The sequence below is a fragment of the Callithrix jacchus genome, chromosome 5 (genome assembly GCF_049354715.1).
Source record: "Callithrix jacchus isolate 240 chromosome 5, calJac240_pri, whole genome shotgun sequence".
Lineage (NCBI taxonomy): Eukaryota > Metazoa > Chordata > Mammalia > Primates > Cebidae > Callithrix > Callithrix jacchus.
Genome location: NC_133506.1, coordinates 106,830,467 through 106,847,529, shown reverse-complemented (window position 1 = coordinate 106,847,529; position 17,063 = coordinate 106,830,467). Strand labels below are relative to the sequence as shown.

Below are 17,063 nucleotides of genomic sequence, written 5' to 3'. Positions count from 1 at the left end.
TCACTTTGCTGCCCAGGCTGGTCTCAAATTCCTAAAGTGATCCTCCCACCTCAACCTCCCAAAATGTTGGAATTAAAGGCATGAGCCACTGCACCCAGTCAAAGTGGTTTCTTGTAGGCAGCATATAGTTGGGGCTTGTTTCTTAAACCATTCAACCACTCGGGCTTTAAATTGGAGAACTGAGTCCATTCAGTATTACTATCTACAAGTAAGGACTTACTACTGCCGTTTTATTGCTTGTTTTCTGGTTGTTTTTGTTTACTCTCTTCCTTTATCACTGTCTTCCTTTGGGGATAATTTTTTCTGGTAGTATGTCTTAATTCATTGCTTTTTATTTTTAGTGACTCTATTACAGATTTTTGTTTTATCACAAGGCTTATACAAAAAAATCTTGTAGATAACAAGTTACGTTAAAGAGAAGACAACTTACCTTATAGAAACAAACAAATAATGGGAAAAAAAACTTCTATACCTTAGCTCCACTTTCCCATTCTGAATTCTAGTTGTCTCATCTTAAATATTTCTAAATTACCTATCTCTGAACAGGCTGCTACAGCTATTATTGTTCTTCATAGATTTCACTCTTGGGCTTTATACTAGAGTTATCAACTGTAGCATTAGAGTATAAGTCTGTTCATGTACTTAATTTTACCAGGGAGTTTTATACTTTTTTTTTTTTTTTTGGTGTGTTAGTGTTTTTTAAATTTCAAATTGAAGAACTCCCTTTAGCATTTCTTGTGGGATGGGTCTGGTAGCAGTGAATTCTCTCAACTTTTATCTGGGAAAGAATGTATCTCTCCTTCATATTTGAAGGATAACTTTGTTGGATATACTAGTCTTAGATGTCACTTTTTTTTTTCTTTCAGCACATTGAAGATGTCATTTCACTCCTTCCTTACCTTTATGGTTTATACTGAGAAGTCTGTTGACACACTAACTGAAGCTCCAGTAAGAGTTATTTGCTCCTTTTCTCTTGCTACTTTTAGGATCCTCTCTTTGTCCTTGACCATTTAGATTTGGTTATTATATGCCTTGGGGGTAGTTTTATTTGGGTCAAATCTCTTTGGTGTTCTGTGGCCTTCCTGCACATGGATATTTATATCCTTCTCAAGTTTTGGAGAGTTTTCTGCTATTTCTTTGAATAAGCTTTCTACTCTTGCTCTTGCTCAACTCCTGCTTGAAGACCAGTAATTCTTAGATTTGGTCTTTTGAAATAATTTTCTACTTTCCGTAGGTCATATTCATTGTTTTTCTTTCTTCTCTATTTTCAAATAGCCTGTCTTCAAGGTCACTGCTTCTTTCTTCTGCTTGAGCAAAGAAGCTATTGAGAGCCTTTAATGAATTTTTCAGTTGAGAAAATATATTTACCAGTTCCAAGACTTCTGTTTAATTTTTTAATTATTTCAATGTCCTCGTTAAATTTTTCTGGTAGTCTGGGCACAGTGGCTCAGGCCTGTAACCTCAACACCTTGGGAGGCCAAGGTGGGCAGACTGAGGTCAAGAGTTTGAGAACAGCCTGGCCAACATGGTGAAACCCCATCTCTACTAAAAATAGAAAAATTAGCCAGGCGTGGTGGCGCGTGCCTATAATCCCAGCTACTGGTGAGGCTGAAGCAGGAGAATCACTTGAACCTGGGAGGCAGAGGTTGCAGCAAGCCAAGACTGAGCCACTGCACTCCAGCTTCAGCAATAGAGACTCTATCTCAAAAAAATGTAAATTTCTGAATTGTTTTTCTGTGTTAGCTTGGAGATCACTGTGTTCCTTACAATTATTATTTTTAATTCTTTTCTTGGGGAGGGGGACAGTAGGCTACAGGTGCACACCACCACACCCAACTAACTTTTTTAGAAATGGAGTATTGCTTTGTTACCGAGGCTGGTCTTAAACTCTTAGCCTCAAAAAAATCCTCCTGCCTCAGATTCCTGAGGAGCTGGAATTATGGCCATGAGGAATCGTGTATGGCTACTATTTTGAATTCCTGATCAGAGCTCACATTTTGCTATTTTCTTTGCAGTCATTCCTTGCTTTGTCCACTTGGAAGATCGTGGGTCTCCATTTGCTGATGTTTCTTATGGATGTATGTCTGTCTTTTCATTCAAGGATGAATCAGTTATTCTAGTCTCTTCTGATTGGCTTGGTTTTTATTGGATGTATTTGCTTAGAGGTTCTTTACCTCTAGGTTACCACCTCCTTTTCAGCTCAAAGTGGCACCTTACCCCCAGCTTCACTTTGGCTCAAATGGTCAAAGCACACCTCATCCCAAATCGGGAAGTCCCAAAGGGGAGGTCCCAGCAGTGTAGGAAGGCTGGCTGGGAGTTCATGCCAGGAGACCTGAAGGATTAATCTCCTATTGTGTAGCACTTTTGAACTCTGACTTGGCATCTCATTTGGATGAGTTTCCAGGGCTGGGGATGGTAGTCCTGCCTCCCCACAGATATATCTCCCTTCAGTAACACACACTGCTTCCCATGGGTTAAGGCAGGGACACACCTTCCAGAGAAACCAAGATGGCAGGGAAGTTGGATGTCCTCACTTGATCTTTTTCTGGTGTAGGAACACTGAGTGGGGGGACATTTTTCCACGTGCTTGGTGGGGGGTAGAATGGGGTAAGGGGCATCACAGTTGTTAAAGTCCAATTCTGTTAAAGTCTGCTCAGTTTTTTCACTTATCTGTGGCCCCAAAAATAGTCTCATCTTCATATTTGAGTTCTGGGATATCTCTGGTGATGATGTCAGCATTGTAGCATTGTTGGTTTATTGTTGGGAGAAGTGAAGTCAGCCTGTTTCTTCACCATTTTAGAACTGGAACTCCCCTAGAATTCTTCACTGTTGAATTTTAAGATTTCTTTGTATATTTTGGTTAACAGTCCTTTACCACATGTTTTGGGTTTTTTTTGTCCCCAAATATTTTCTCCCATCCTGTGGCTTATCATCTCATTTTCTTGAGAGCTTGTTTGGAGGTTCTAGCAGGGAAGCACAGCTACTCATATACCCTTGACCGAAGACCAGTTCTCCTCTATTGGGGATGGTCGTCCTCTTTGACCAAGCACGCGTCTTCGGGAGGGACGCATATGGAGTAGTGAGGGAGGAAGGGGATACCCGCCTAGCCAGCCAGATCAGCCAAATCAACCCTGGTGATCAATGGGGTGACAGATGTCGCAGCCACATCGCCTTCACATCCGTATCATCTCATTTTCTTAAGTTTTTCAGAGGAAAAAAATTTCATTTTAATCAAGTCCAGTTTATGAACTGTTTCTTTCATGGATTATGCCTTGGGTTTTGCACCTAAAATTCCTTGCCATACCCGAGGTTATCCAGATTTTCTTCTATGTTATCTTCTAGAGTTACACTTCTGCTGTTTACATATAGGTAACTCTGATTCATTTTGAGTTGATTGTAAAGGGTATAAGGTCTCTGTCTAGATTGTTTTACATGTGGATGTTTCATTGTTCCCACATAATTTATTGAAAAGACTATCTTTATTCCACTTTATTATCTTAGTTAAAGATTGGTTGACTGTATTTATGTGGGTCTATTTCTGGGCTATCCTTTCCATTCCATTGATCTATTTGTCATTTGTCTATTAGTAACAAATAAATCACTACAAGACACCACACTATCTTGATTATTGAAGCTTTACATTAAGTCTTAAAGGTCAGGTGTCAATCCTCAGACTTTTTCCTTTTCTTTCAATACTGAGTTGGCCACTCTGGGTCTTTTGAAACTCCATATAAACTTTTTTTTTTTTTTGAGACTGAGTCTCGCTGTGTTGCCAGGCTGGAGTGCACTGGTGCAATCTCAGCTCACTGCAACCTCCACCTTTCAGGTTCAAGCAATTCTCCCGCCTCAGTCTCCCAAGTAGCAGGGACTACAGGTACATGCCACCACACCCAGCTAATTTTTGTATTTTTAGTAGAGACTTGGTTTCATCATGTTGGCCAGGCTGATCTTGAACCTCAAGTGGCCTCAAGTGATCCACTCGCCTCAGCCTCCTGAAGTGCTGAGATTACAGGCATGAGCCACCACGCCCAGCCTAGATCTCCTTTAATTTCTTTTAATAGTGAAGATTTCAGAGTACAAGTTTTGAGTCTGTTTTGTTAAATGTTTCCTAAAGACATTATTCATTTTGATGCTGTTGTAAATGCCATTTTCAGATATACAGCTGATATTTTTATATTGATCATGTATCCTGAATTTTACTGAACTTATTACTGCTAAATAGTTTTTTAGTGAATCCTCTTGTATGTGAAAGAGGATGCCATCAGAGAACATTAGATAGTTTTACTTCTTATTTTTCAATCTGGATTCCTTTTTCTTTGTTTAAATGGCCTAGATAGATCCTCATTTCCAATGTTGAATAAAATTGGTCAGAATATACATAACTGTCCTGTTTCGGATTATACAGGAAAAGCATTTGGTCTTTAAACATTAAGTATGATGTTAGCTGTGAGTTTATTGTAAAAGTCCATTTTCAGGTTGACAAGTTGAAGTTCGCTTCTATTCCTATTTTAGTGTTTTTATCATGAAACAGTGATAGATTTTGTCAAATACTTTTTCTGTGTCTACTGAGATGATTGTGTGTCTGTTTTTTATCCTACTGATTTCCAGGTGTTGCACCAGCCTTGCATCCCTGGGATAAATCCCACTTTTCATGCTGTGTGGTTCTTTTTACCTGTAGCTTAATTTGATTTGCTGATTCTTGTGCAAGACTTTTTGCATCTGTATTCCTAATAAATAATAGGCTAAGTTTCTTGTGATGTCTTCCTTGGTTTTGATGTCAGAATAATACTAGCCTCAAAGAATAAGCGAGGAGGAGTCACCTCCAAAACTTAGCCAGCTGTGATGGCAGATGCCCATAATTCCAGCTCCTGAAAAGGCTAAGGGAGGAGAATTGATTAAACCTGCGAAGCAGAGGTTGCAGTCAGCCAAGATCATTGCACTCCAGCCAGGGCAACAAAGCAAGATTCCATCTCAAAAAGTAAAAATAAAATATATTTATCAATTTGTATTTTGTATTGTTTCTTATACTTTTCTTTTTGGCTGGAGTGCAGTGGCACTATCTCAGCTCACTGCAAACTTCGTCTCTTGGGTTCAAGCAATTCTCCTACCTCAGCCTCCCAAGTAGCTGGGCTTACAGGTGCCCGTCACCACACCCAGCTAATTTTTGTATTTTTAGTAGAGACAGGGTTTCCCCACATTGGCCAGGCTGGTCACAAACTCCTGACCTTGGGCAATCCACCCACCTGGGGCTCCCAAAGTGCTGGGATTATAAGCATTAGCCACTGCACCCAGCCTATACTGTTTCTTATATCCCATACTACATTTTCTCTATGTTTTCTTTTTGCAAATGTCTATCTATACTAGTTTTTGTTTTTTTGTTTTTTTGAGATGGAGTTTCACTCTTGTTGCCCAGGCTGCCACCTCCTAGGTTCAAGCCATTCTCCTACTTCAGCCTCCTGAGTAGCTGGGATTATAGGCTCAAGCCACCACGTCAGACTAATTTTGTATTTTCAGTAGAGATGGGTTTCTCTATGTTGGTCAGGCTGGTCTTGAACTCCCGACCTCAGGTGATCCGCCCACCTAGGCTTCCCAAAGTGCTGGGATTACAGGCATGAGCCACCAAGCCTGGCCTACTAGCAGTTCTTTTAGTGGTTATGTAGATGACTAATTGCTCTCAGTTTTTATATGTCTAAAGTATCTATTTTGCCCTTACTATTAAATAATTTAGCAACATATAAAGTTTTATGTTGACAATTATTTTTTCTCTACATTTTGGAGATCTTATTTCATTGCCTTCTGGAATCTATGGTGTTTATGAAGTATTTCTTGCCATTGTAATTGTTTTTCTCTGGTAGATTTTCACATTTTTCTCCCCCCCCCACCCCTCCCAAGACAGAACTTCACTCTTCTTGCACAGGCTGGAGTGCAATGGTGCGATCTCAACTAGCCACAACCTCCACCTCCTGGATTCAAGCAATGCTCCTGCCTCAACCTCCCCAGTACTTTAGATTATAGGCATTGCCACCACACCTGGCTAATGCTGTGTTTTTTGTAGAGATGGGGTTTCTCCATGTTTGGTCAGGCTGGTCTCAAACTCCCAACCTCAGGTGATGTACCCACCTCAGCTTCCCAAACATGCCTGGCCCACATTTTCTTTTCATTCTTGATGTTCTACCATATAAAAGATGTGTCAAAGAATGAACTGACTATTTAACCTGTTTGGTATTCAGTATTTATGTTAAGAACTCACATTTTTTACTAGTAAAAATCTAAGTTATCTCTTCAAATATTCTTGACTATTCCTTCAATTCTCTTCCCCTACAACTCTTTTCAGATGTATGTTGAAGGCTCTCAATTCATCCTCTATGTCTTTGTTATGTTCTTTCATATTTCCCTCTTTGCCTCACTAGGAGGGAGAACTCCTCAGTACTATTTTCTACTTTACTAAAACCTCTGTGTCTTCTCTGCTGGTTAAACAAATAATTAACAAACACTATTTTAATTTCTAATCTTTTGTTTACAATATTACTAATGAGTTTTAATTGTTAATTTTATTTACTCTCTTTTCATTTCCATATCTAAGGGCAGGTTTATGGCACTGGAACTACAGATAGCTTCTTAAATCTAACTTTTCACTATTGAAGTCTGACCAGTTAGCATAACAGCTTTATATAAATTATAACTACGTATAAAGACCTTTTGAACACCACTAGAAAATTTCAAGGTCTTCTGGTGATTAGCTTTGAGCTCTATTTCTACTATTTTTCCTCCAATTGAGAACTATATGGCTTTTTGTTTGGTATTTCATATTTCAGTCTCTTACTCATTGCCCAAAACTACGTTATTTCCAAAGCACAAAACAAACACTGCTATAGTGCCAAGTTCTGAGGTTTAGGAAAGCTTAATCAGAAAATATTTCAAGTTCAACAGAAATGCAACAAAACTTTCAGAAATATTTGTAACATTCCCAGTTTAAGTCGTCTTGGAAAAGAATGGGTACTAACACCAGCCTGGCCAACATGGTGAAACCCCATCTCAACTATAAAAATTAACCGGGTATGGTGGCACATGCCTGTAGTCCCAGCTACTCAAGAGGCTGAGGCAGGAGAATCGCTTAAACCTGGGAAGCAGAGTTGCAGTGAGCCAAGATGGTGCCACTGCATTCCAGCCTGGGTGACAGAGTGAGACTCCTTCCCAAAAAAAAAAAAAGAATGTGTACTAAGAAAAGAACAGGCAATAAAAGAAGTAAAAAAGGTAATAATCTCTTTTATTAGCATTTCTCATTACTATTTGCACTTATATTTCAGCTATTCTCGAAACAAGCACAAACACAACTATTACAACACTAAAGCAAAAGCTGAACCTATTGGGGAAAAAACAATGTTTGGACTTTCAGGGTTACCTTGACCTGGTTTTCCTAAAAGACAAAACAAAGACTGCTGTGCATATCAAAATCCTGGTTTATATTGTAAACACCTGTGGCAATCATTAAAGACTAGATTTAGACTTCACAGTAGATACAATGTAAGCCTCTGTCTCGGGAAATCTTCACATTTAATTGTTATTATGATATAGGCTAACGCCAAGACAAAAACTAAGTAATCAGCATTGACCTTTTATTATACTATGCATTTTCTTTAGGAATGCCACCAAACACTCTCAAAAGGGATCACAGTATTTATTTTGAACTCTTGTAAAAATTTACCCCAATTGTTCACTATGGCCAGCTAAGTTAATTGAACACTTTGGACAGTAAAGATACAATCGTATACAAAAAAATTATTTATTGGGTCTAGATGTCATCCATACAATCTTAACCGAGCATGTTTTTTTGAACCAACTCATGTTACAAGCTTTTTAATTCACAGATCTAAAACTGCAGTTGATAATGCATTTCAGAAATGGGAGGTTCTTGGTCATTTTCATTTCTTCAAAATTTTGGGGGAAAGTCAATTTTATAATTTCAAAGAAAATTAAGAAAACAAAGGAACCCTAACAGCTGTATTCGGGGAGAAAGAAAAACAGCAAAACAAACAAGGTTTAGAAACAATTGACTTCAATTAACTGTAGATAGGATAAACAAGCTACAGAGGTTTTGGTATAAGAGGTATAGGAGAAAACTGGTATCATTAGCCAGCATCATACTGGGTTTCAACTAATCATCAGATAAAACACTACCACAACCTTTTATATATACATCAAATGTATTACAGGTCATCTTGACAATATACCATTGCAAAGTGGACGGTGGTACGTGGTTAATTCAAAAGCATAAACAAATTTTTAAAGGGAGAGGATAAATTCCTGTGAACATACTGAATAACCAGAGAGAACTTATTGAGACAGTCTCTCTCTGTCGCCCAGGCTGGAGTGCAGTGGCGCAATCTCAGCTCACTGCAACCTCTGCCTCCTGGGTTCAAGCAATTCTCCTGCCTCAGCCTACTGAGTAACTGAGACTACAGGCGTGCAACACCATGCCCAGCTAATTTTATTGTATTTTTAGTAGAGTCGGGGTTTCACCATGTTGGCTAGGATGGTCTTGATCTTCTGACCTCATGATCCGCCCACCCTGGCCTCCCAAAATGCTGGGATTACAAGCATGAGCCACTGCACCTGACCGCTAATACTTCTTTCAACAAAACTGAAGGAAGACCTAGCTCAGTTGTTAGCTGATAGAATAAAAACTTTTCGATGCTAAAGAATGATGTAATTTAACATAATTCAGAAAGAGCTAAGAGAAGTGAATAACTGCTTTAATAACACCCTATTTCTATCTACCTACTTATGAGACCAAGAGTTCCTGGCATTTATATCTTTAAAAAAAATTATTGCAATAGAATTGATGCTGAAAAGCTATCTTTTTCTAGCAGTAATATTCATCCAGAGATTAGTGATTTAATGAGACCAATATATCTCAAAAGAGCTGCATTTCCAATAATTTCTATATTTTCTTTTCTTTTTTTTGAGATAGAGTCTCACTCTGTCACCAGGCTAGAAGGCAGTGGCATGATCTTGGCTCACTGTAACCTCCGCCTCCCAGGTTCTGCCTCAGCCTCCAGAATAAGCTGGGACTACAGGTGTAAGCCACCACACCCAGCTAATTTTTGATACTGTGCAAAATGTATTATCTACCAGTACTTTTAGTAAAGGCGGGATTTCAGCATGTTGGCCAGGTTGGTCTTGAACTCCTGACCTTGTGATCAGCCCACCTCAACCTCCAACGTGCTGGGATTACAGGTGTAAGCCACTGCGCCTGGCCCCACCTGGGCCTTTCAAAGTGCTGGGATTGCATGTGTGAGCCAATGCTCTGAGCCGACAGTTTCCGTTTTAACAACTCATCACACAATTACTCAACATCTGTTTTCCTCATTAAGTTCAACTAAGTTAAAGAACAACATGGGACGATCCAAGATGGCTGATCACTAACAGCTCGGGATTGCAGCTCCCAGTGAAACCGCAGAGAACGAGAGGACGCCACACTTTCAGACAAATTTTGGTCGCTCACGGAGCAGAAGATTCCCAGTGGAGGAACTGCACAGGTCGCCAGAGCGACTCTAGTGGCCGGCACAGCAGTTTTGCCGGCGGCAGCTCTTGGTGCAGAGTAAATGCGACTGGTTCCCCTTCTGACTGAGGTTTGGAGGAGCCGCACGGGTCGCCACCGCAACTCTTGTGGCCAGCGCAGCGGTTTTCCTGCCACCTCGGCATGGCAGCTCTTGGTGCAGAGTAAACGGGACTGAATTCCCTTCTGACCGAGGTTTGGAGCTCTGGGAAGGCGGAGTCGCCTATTACGGACTCAAGAAAGAAGCCAGACTGGAGATTCCCAGGCAGAAAAGCACCACCAGTCTTAATGCTGCCGTTTTGGCTGGCGCAGTGGGTGCTCATAGTTCGGCCCTGGGAATTAACAACTTGGATGTCCACTCAGAGACCTAATTTGAAAGTTGGTAATTACAAAGACGACAGGTGGATAAATTTACAATGATGGGAAGAAACCAGCGTAAAAAGGCTGAGAATACTCAAAATCAGAATGCCTCTCCCTCTAAAGAGGATCACAGTTCCTCATCAACAAGGGAACAAGGCTTGATGGAGAAGGAGAGCATCCCATTAACAGAATCAGGCTTCAGAAGATGGATAATAAGAAACTTCTGTGAGTTAAAAGAACATGTTGTAGCCCAATGTAAAGAAACTAAGAACTTTGAAAAAAGGTTTGACAAAATCCTAATGAGAACAGACAACTTAGAGAGGAATATAAGTGAATTAACTGAAGAATACAATACAGGAACTCTGAGAAGTATGCACAGGTTTAAACACTCGAATTGTTCAAGCAGAAAAAAGGATATCAGAGGTCAAAGTCCAACTTAATGAAATAAAACGAGAAGACAAGATTAGAGAAAAAAGGATAAAAAGGAATGAGCAAAGTCTCCAAGAAATGTGGGACTATGTGAAAAGACCAAATTTACGTTTGATAGGTGTACCTGAATGCGACGGAGAGAATGAATCCAAGCTGGAAAATATTCTTCAGGATATTATTCAGGAAAATTTTCCTAAACTAGCAAAGCAGGACAATATTCAACCCCAGGTAATACAGAGAACACCACAAAGATATTCCTCAAGAAGAGCAACCCCAAGGCACATAATCATTAGATTCACCAGGGTTGAAATGAAGGAGAAAATACTAAGGGCAGCCAGAGAGAAAGGTCAGGTTACCCACAAAGGGAAGCCTATCAGACTTACAGCAGATCTCTCAGCAGAAACTCTACAAGCCAGAAGAGAGTGGGGGCCAATATTCAACATCCTTAAAGAACAGAACTTTCAGCCCAGAATTTCATATCCAACCAAACTAAGCTTCACAACTGAAGGAAAAATAAAATCTTCTATGAACAAGCAAGTACTCAGAGATTTTATTACCACCAGGCCTGCTTTCTTTACAAGAGCTTCTGAAAGAAGCATTACACATAGAAAGCAACCACCAGTATTAGCCTTACTAAAAATATGCCAAAAAGTAAAGAGCATCAATATAAAGAAGAATTTATACATCAACGAATGAATAAAACAGCCAGTTAACATCAAATGACGGTAATCCTAAATTTAAATCTACTAAATCCCCCAATCAAAAGATACAGCCAAAACCCAGTGGTATGCTACATCCAGACCCATTTCACATGCAAGGATACACAAAGACTCAAAACAAAGGGATGGAGAAAGATTTACCAACCAAATGGAGAGCAAAAATAAATAAATAAAAAGCAGGAGTTGCAATTCTCATATCTGATAAAATAGATTTTAAAGCAACAAAGATATAGTGGTAAAAGGATCAATGCAACAACAAGAGCTAACGATCCTAACACCCAGATACATAAAGACTTAGACTCAATGAGACAGAAAATTAATAAGGATATCCAGGACTCGAACTGGATATCCGCAACAAGTAAACTTAATAAATATTTATAGAGCTCTCCACTTTAAATACACAAAATATACATTCTTGTCAATACCACATCACACCTACTCATAGGTTTAAATGAAATACTGATTGGCCACTATTAATACCCATTTTTTTTTTTTAGAATAAAGCAACATTTCTGTTCTCTCTTTTTCTTCCTCTTTCTTCCTCTCCTTCACTCCTTTTTTTTCTTTCCTTCTCTCAAAAAAAGAAAGAAATCAACTTGTAGACCTCTAGATCCAGGTCGGCGATGTCTCTCTCATTGCCTGATTTCCTTCCTTCCCTTCTCTCCCTCCCTCCCTCCCTCCCTTCCTGCTTTCCTCCCCTTCCTCCCTTCCAAAAAAAATAAAATAAATAAATAATAAAGAACAACATGAATTTTGCTCCTTCTCTATACCTAACACATAAGTACAATGTCTGCCTCACAGTAGGTATTAAACAAGTATTTATTGGTGAATAACTGAACATTTGTTGGATAAAACTGACATTTCATAAAATTAAACACAACACAGTGAAAGCTGTTATTAGAATGCCAACAATCCTAGTTTGCCCATGACTGTACCTCAAGTATTAAGAGTACTGATAGTCTCTTATCTCAGGGCTATGCAACCTAAGTATCAACAGTAAGATCAAAAAACAAGGAAAAATCTGAAAAAGGCATTTTTCAATTTGTTTTTCAATCCCATTCTTAACTCTAGCCTTTAAACAGTATTCTTTTTTTATGCAAGTACAAATAAAATCAAGGTTTATTCCATGATAAAATTAACACTACTACCAAGAAATGAAACACTTTAGTTGCGTTGAAGTTGGTGCGAGACTTATGAACTTACCCTCTTTAGCCAAATATAACTCCTTAAATTTTGCTCTCTTTTGATTAAATTCTTGCTCAAGCTGCTGTTGTGCACGTAAAAATTCTGCATTAATTTTTTCCAATTCTGCTACCCGTTGCTGAAGAGAAACTGGGGGAAAAAAATACTAGTTAACAAGTAATAACTTTTATTATTTATAAATTAAGTTAAAACACTAAATTAGTATTCCACCTGCACATTGCTATATACAAAACAAGTAGTCAAGCTTCTTCCAAAAATCCACCATATGCTAGGAAATTCTAATGTTAAGACACGCCTATTAGACTTAATACACAACTATAAATGAGTCATGTAAAGTGAAACCGCAAATATAAAGAGAATCACATAAGACCAATTTCCCCACAAAAAAGGAGCTTCTGAAGTTCCTTTGTGAAAATGAATAGCAATTCAATTTTAGAACAGTTAAATGTTGGATTATTTGAACTATTTATCCCATAAATGTATCCACTGACAATCTTGATATTTCCTGTTTCTCTCAAGTGTCACAAGCAAAATCTAATAGGTTCCCTAACTAGTGTAGTCATACCAGACTGAACTATTCTTCCAACTTCAAAATGATCCATTACCATTACACTGAGATTATAATAAACCCATTCAGAGAGACAGGATACAGAACTGTACATTCTGTATAAACTCTCATTTACTGGGAGATAATCTGGTTTTCTTCCATGTTTTTAATATTGATCATGGTATGCAGGGATTAGCAGACTGTTTTTTACTTTAAGGGTGCTAAAATTTGGACACAGCTGGTTAAATAATTGCCTTCCCTGACCAAACCCAGGGGTTCTTTTGATTGAAGCTTAAGACAGGAGGTCCAGCTGTCCAAACACCTGATGTCTTTTGCCAACAGGATCTCGCCTTAAAACTATGACCGTGACCACTTTAGGGGATATCAATCAGTACTAATCAACCACTAACTACCTAGGCCAGCAGAGATCCAAGTTCCCGACTACAAGCCACTCCAAATAATGATGATTTGCCTATAATTTTAACCAAGATCTGAGATTATCTTTGAAGGCTATCCCTTTCCTAACCACTCAATTTAACTAAGAGCTAATTTTCAAATGCATAGAAAAAAAGACTGAAAAAATGTACCAATGATTTATGAGTAATAGAATTATGTCTCATTAATTTCTTCCACATGAATTTTTTTTTTTTTTTTTTTTTTTAACAGAGTCTCACTCTGTCGCCCAGGATGAAGTGCAGTGGTGCCATCTCAGTTCACTGCAACTTCCACCTCCCAGGTTCATGCAATTTTCCTGCCTCAGCCTCCCGAGTAGCTGGGACTACAGCCATGCACCACCAAGCCTGGCTAATTTCTACATTTTTAGTAGAGACTGGGTTTCACATGTTGGTCAGGCTGGACTTGAACTGCTGACCTCAAAAGATCGGCCTGCCTCAGCCTCCCAAAGTGCTGGGATTACAGGCGTGAGCCACCACACCTGGCCTTCCAGATGATTTTCTAAGTTCTCTTCTATGCAGATATGTATTCCTTTGACAGTGAACTAAAACCAATACAGATAGTTCAGACTTAAGCATACAGATGGTTTCACTTACAATTTTTCCACTTTATTATGGCACTCATACAACCATTTTCTTTTTCACCTTCAACTTTCACTACAGAATTCAATAAATTACAAGAGATATACAATATTTTATTGTAACTTGATATTAGCTGTCATTATTAAATTGGCAGTATATTTAATGAATAAATAGTAGTAATCAAATGACCTTGTATTAGCCAGAAAAAATCAGAAGCCATTTCCAAGCTCCTGATTCTCAGTTCCATGCTTAGACTTCCAGCTTATACCCTTCCCATTACCATGTATCGTTTTTTTTTTTTTTTTTTTGAGATGGAGTCTTGCTCTGTCACCAGGCTGGAGTGCAGTGGCCCGATCTCGGCTCACTGTAACCTCCATCTCCCAGATTCAAGTGATTCTCCTGCCTCAGCCTCCCAAGTAGAAGGGACTACAGGCATGTGCCACCACGCCCAGCTAATTTTTGTACTTTTAGTAGACAGCGTTTCACCATGTTGGCCAGGATGGTCTCCACCTCTTGACCTCGTTATCCACCTGCCCCAGCCTCTCTAAGTGATGGGATTACAGGCATGAGCCACCACGCCTGGCCTGACATGTATCTTCATAGCAACATGAACAAACTAACTGCTGTAATGCCAGCCTTCAACAATATTAAACCTCCTGAAACTAAGAAGGCTGAGAATATAAGTTCGCCAGCCTTTGTCAACAATAGGCTTTCTGCTAGATGATCTTGGTTAGATCTGTAGGCTAATCTAAGAGTTCTGAGCATATTTAAGATAGGCTAGGCTAAGCTATGAGGATCCCTAAGTTAGGCGTATTAAACCCATTTAGACTTAAGATATTTCCAATTTATAACAGGATATAGCCCATGGCAAGTTGAAAAGCCTCTTTATTCATTCCCATGAGACCTTTAAACTGGCCTCACTATAGACTTAATAGTGTAAGTGCAATCCCTCGAAGGAAGAGGATGACTGCTGCTGTGAGTTCCATGTCATTAAAGGTAATTATCTTGAAAAAGGAACATGTAGGGTCTCTAAGTCAAAGCAATGACTTCTGGTCGACTGAAGGTTTGATAACTTTGAGAAAAAGACAGATGAGGAATCCACTGGAAGGAAATAATGCGCAGTTCTCTCATCTTACCATTTGAAATCATGAAAGATATTTGTTCTCTGTGCTAATTCTGCTGGTATTTTTATTGTTAAATCCACAATGTTTAATAAGTTAAACAACTTTTCCACTTAACACTTTACTATTAATGGTAGCTACTGATTAGTACACAGGTAACAAAGGGCTCTGGGGCATCAAGAAAAGAGAAAAACCAAAATCCCTTTGTCTTTATTTTTTCCTAGTAAGATGTATCCCCTCCTATCCCTACCTTCTACCAAAATGTACACATAACCAACACACTCATACCTCTCAACATTCATATATTTATATTTAGGAAGGCTAATTAATCAACAAAACAAAAATACAGTCGTTAAAGATGCAGCCAAGATTAAGTATGTTTCCATTACTCCCAACCCTCTCATGGCTGGGACCCACAGTTTAAATCCACTCTATACCCGCAAAGTCTAGCTCTCTCCAGGCTTCAGGAGTGTTCAGTTCTAGAAATCATGATTCCTTTGAGAGTATACCAAGTAATTGTCTTATTTTTTTAAGAAGTGATCATCCACTTCAAGTGCTGCTAACATACTACACTTCTACAATATAGAAAGACCAAAAACACTGCTTTTGACAAGAATGACTTTACTATGACATCTCGAAAAATCAGTTCATCCTGAATATGAGAAAGTTTACAAATAAGCATATCCTAATACATGAGCAACCAATCACAAATCAAGCAGAAAATAGCTCTCACCACACAAAATGCTGTATTATTTTTTATGACATGGTGACTAATGGGTCACAATCATTAGCTAATACTTCATATAAGAAGTACTTAGTGTGACATATAGAACAAACTTGATGTTAGCTGTCATTATTAAATTGGTGCTATTTATTTAATGAATAAAGATAAAAAGCAGTGATCAAATGACTTTGTAGCCAGAAAAGACCAGAAGTCACTGCTAACCTCATGAGTCTGACTCAGTTCCATGCTAAGACTTCTACCTCATACCCTTCCCATTACCATGTATCTTTTTTTTTAGACAGAGTCTCACTTTGTCACCCAGGCTGGAGTGCAATGGCACAATCTTGACTCACTGCAACCTCTGCCTCCTGGATTCAAGAGATTCTCCTGCCTTAGCCTCCCAAGAAGCTGAGATTATAGGTGCCCGCCACCACTCCCAGCTAATTTTTGTATTTTTAGTAGAGAAGAGGTCTCACCATATTGACAGACAGCTCTCAAATTCCTAACCTCAAGTGAGCCACTCACCTGGGCCTCCCAAAGTGCTGGGATTACAGGCGTGAGCCACCACATCTGGCCTCATTATACTAAATTTGATAAAGATATAAGCAGTGTGAAATTTACTACAACCAAAACCTTTTTGTTTAATGATATTCAAAATCCAAGAAAACACCTATTTCAAGCAATTTACAAAAAAATAATAATAACAACAACAACTCCAGTGGGATCAAAGACTCTGAAAAGTTCCTGAAACTCAAATGTCTTAACTTGTGTATCAATGGATTTTGAAACAGAACTACTGGCCAGGCGCAGTGGCTCATGCCTGTAATCCTAGCACTTTGGGTGGCCAAGGCAGGTGATTTTTTTTTTTTTTTAAGATGGAGTCCTGTTCTGTCGACCAGCCTGGAGTGCAGTGGCGAGACTATAACATCTACCTCCCGGGTTCAAGTGACTCTCCCAACTCAGCCTCATGAGTACATGGGATTACAGGTGCACGCCACCACGCCTAGCTAATTTTTGTATTTTTAGTACAGACGGAGTTTCCACATTGGTCAGGCTGGTCTCAAACTCCTGACCCCGTGGATCCGCCTGCCTCGGCCTCCCAAAGTTCAGGGATTACAGGCATAAGCCACTGCACCCAGCCAGCAGGCAGATGTCTTGAGAACAGGAGTTCAAGACCAACCTGGCCAAAGTGGCAAAACACTGTCTCTACCAAAACTACAAAAATCAGCCAGGCATGGTGGTACGCACCTGTAATCTCAGCTACTCAGGAGGCTAAGGCAAGAAAATTGCTTGAACCCGGGAGGTGGAGGGTGCAGTGAGCTAAGACTGCACCACTGCATTCCCGTCTGGGTGACAGAATGAGACCA

The 17,063-nt window shown here is 39.3% G+C and overlaps 1 protein-coding gene across 4 annotated transcripts in view; it reads right to left on the bottom strand.

Annotated features, from left to right (window-relative positions):
• Positions 1-17,063, bottom strand: part of RABEP1 (rabaptin, RAB GTPase binding effector protein 1) — a 126,430-nt gene that overhangs the window by 69,567 nt on the left and 39,800 nt on the right. For 2 of the 4 annotated variants that reach the window (XM_035301082.3, XM_035301083.3), the window contains exon 2: positions 12,271-12,399. The exons of the other annotated variants lie outside the window; for them this stretch is intronic. In XM_035301082.3, the coding sequence (XP_035156973.1) occupies positions 12,271-12,399 (129 nt within the window). The remainder of the gene's footprint in view (positions 1-12,270; positions 12,400-17,063) is intronic. 4 annotated transcript variants of the gene reach the window in all.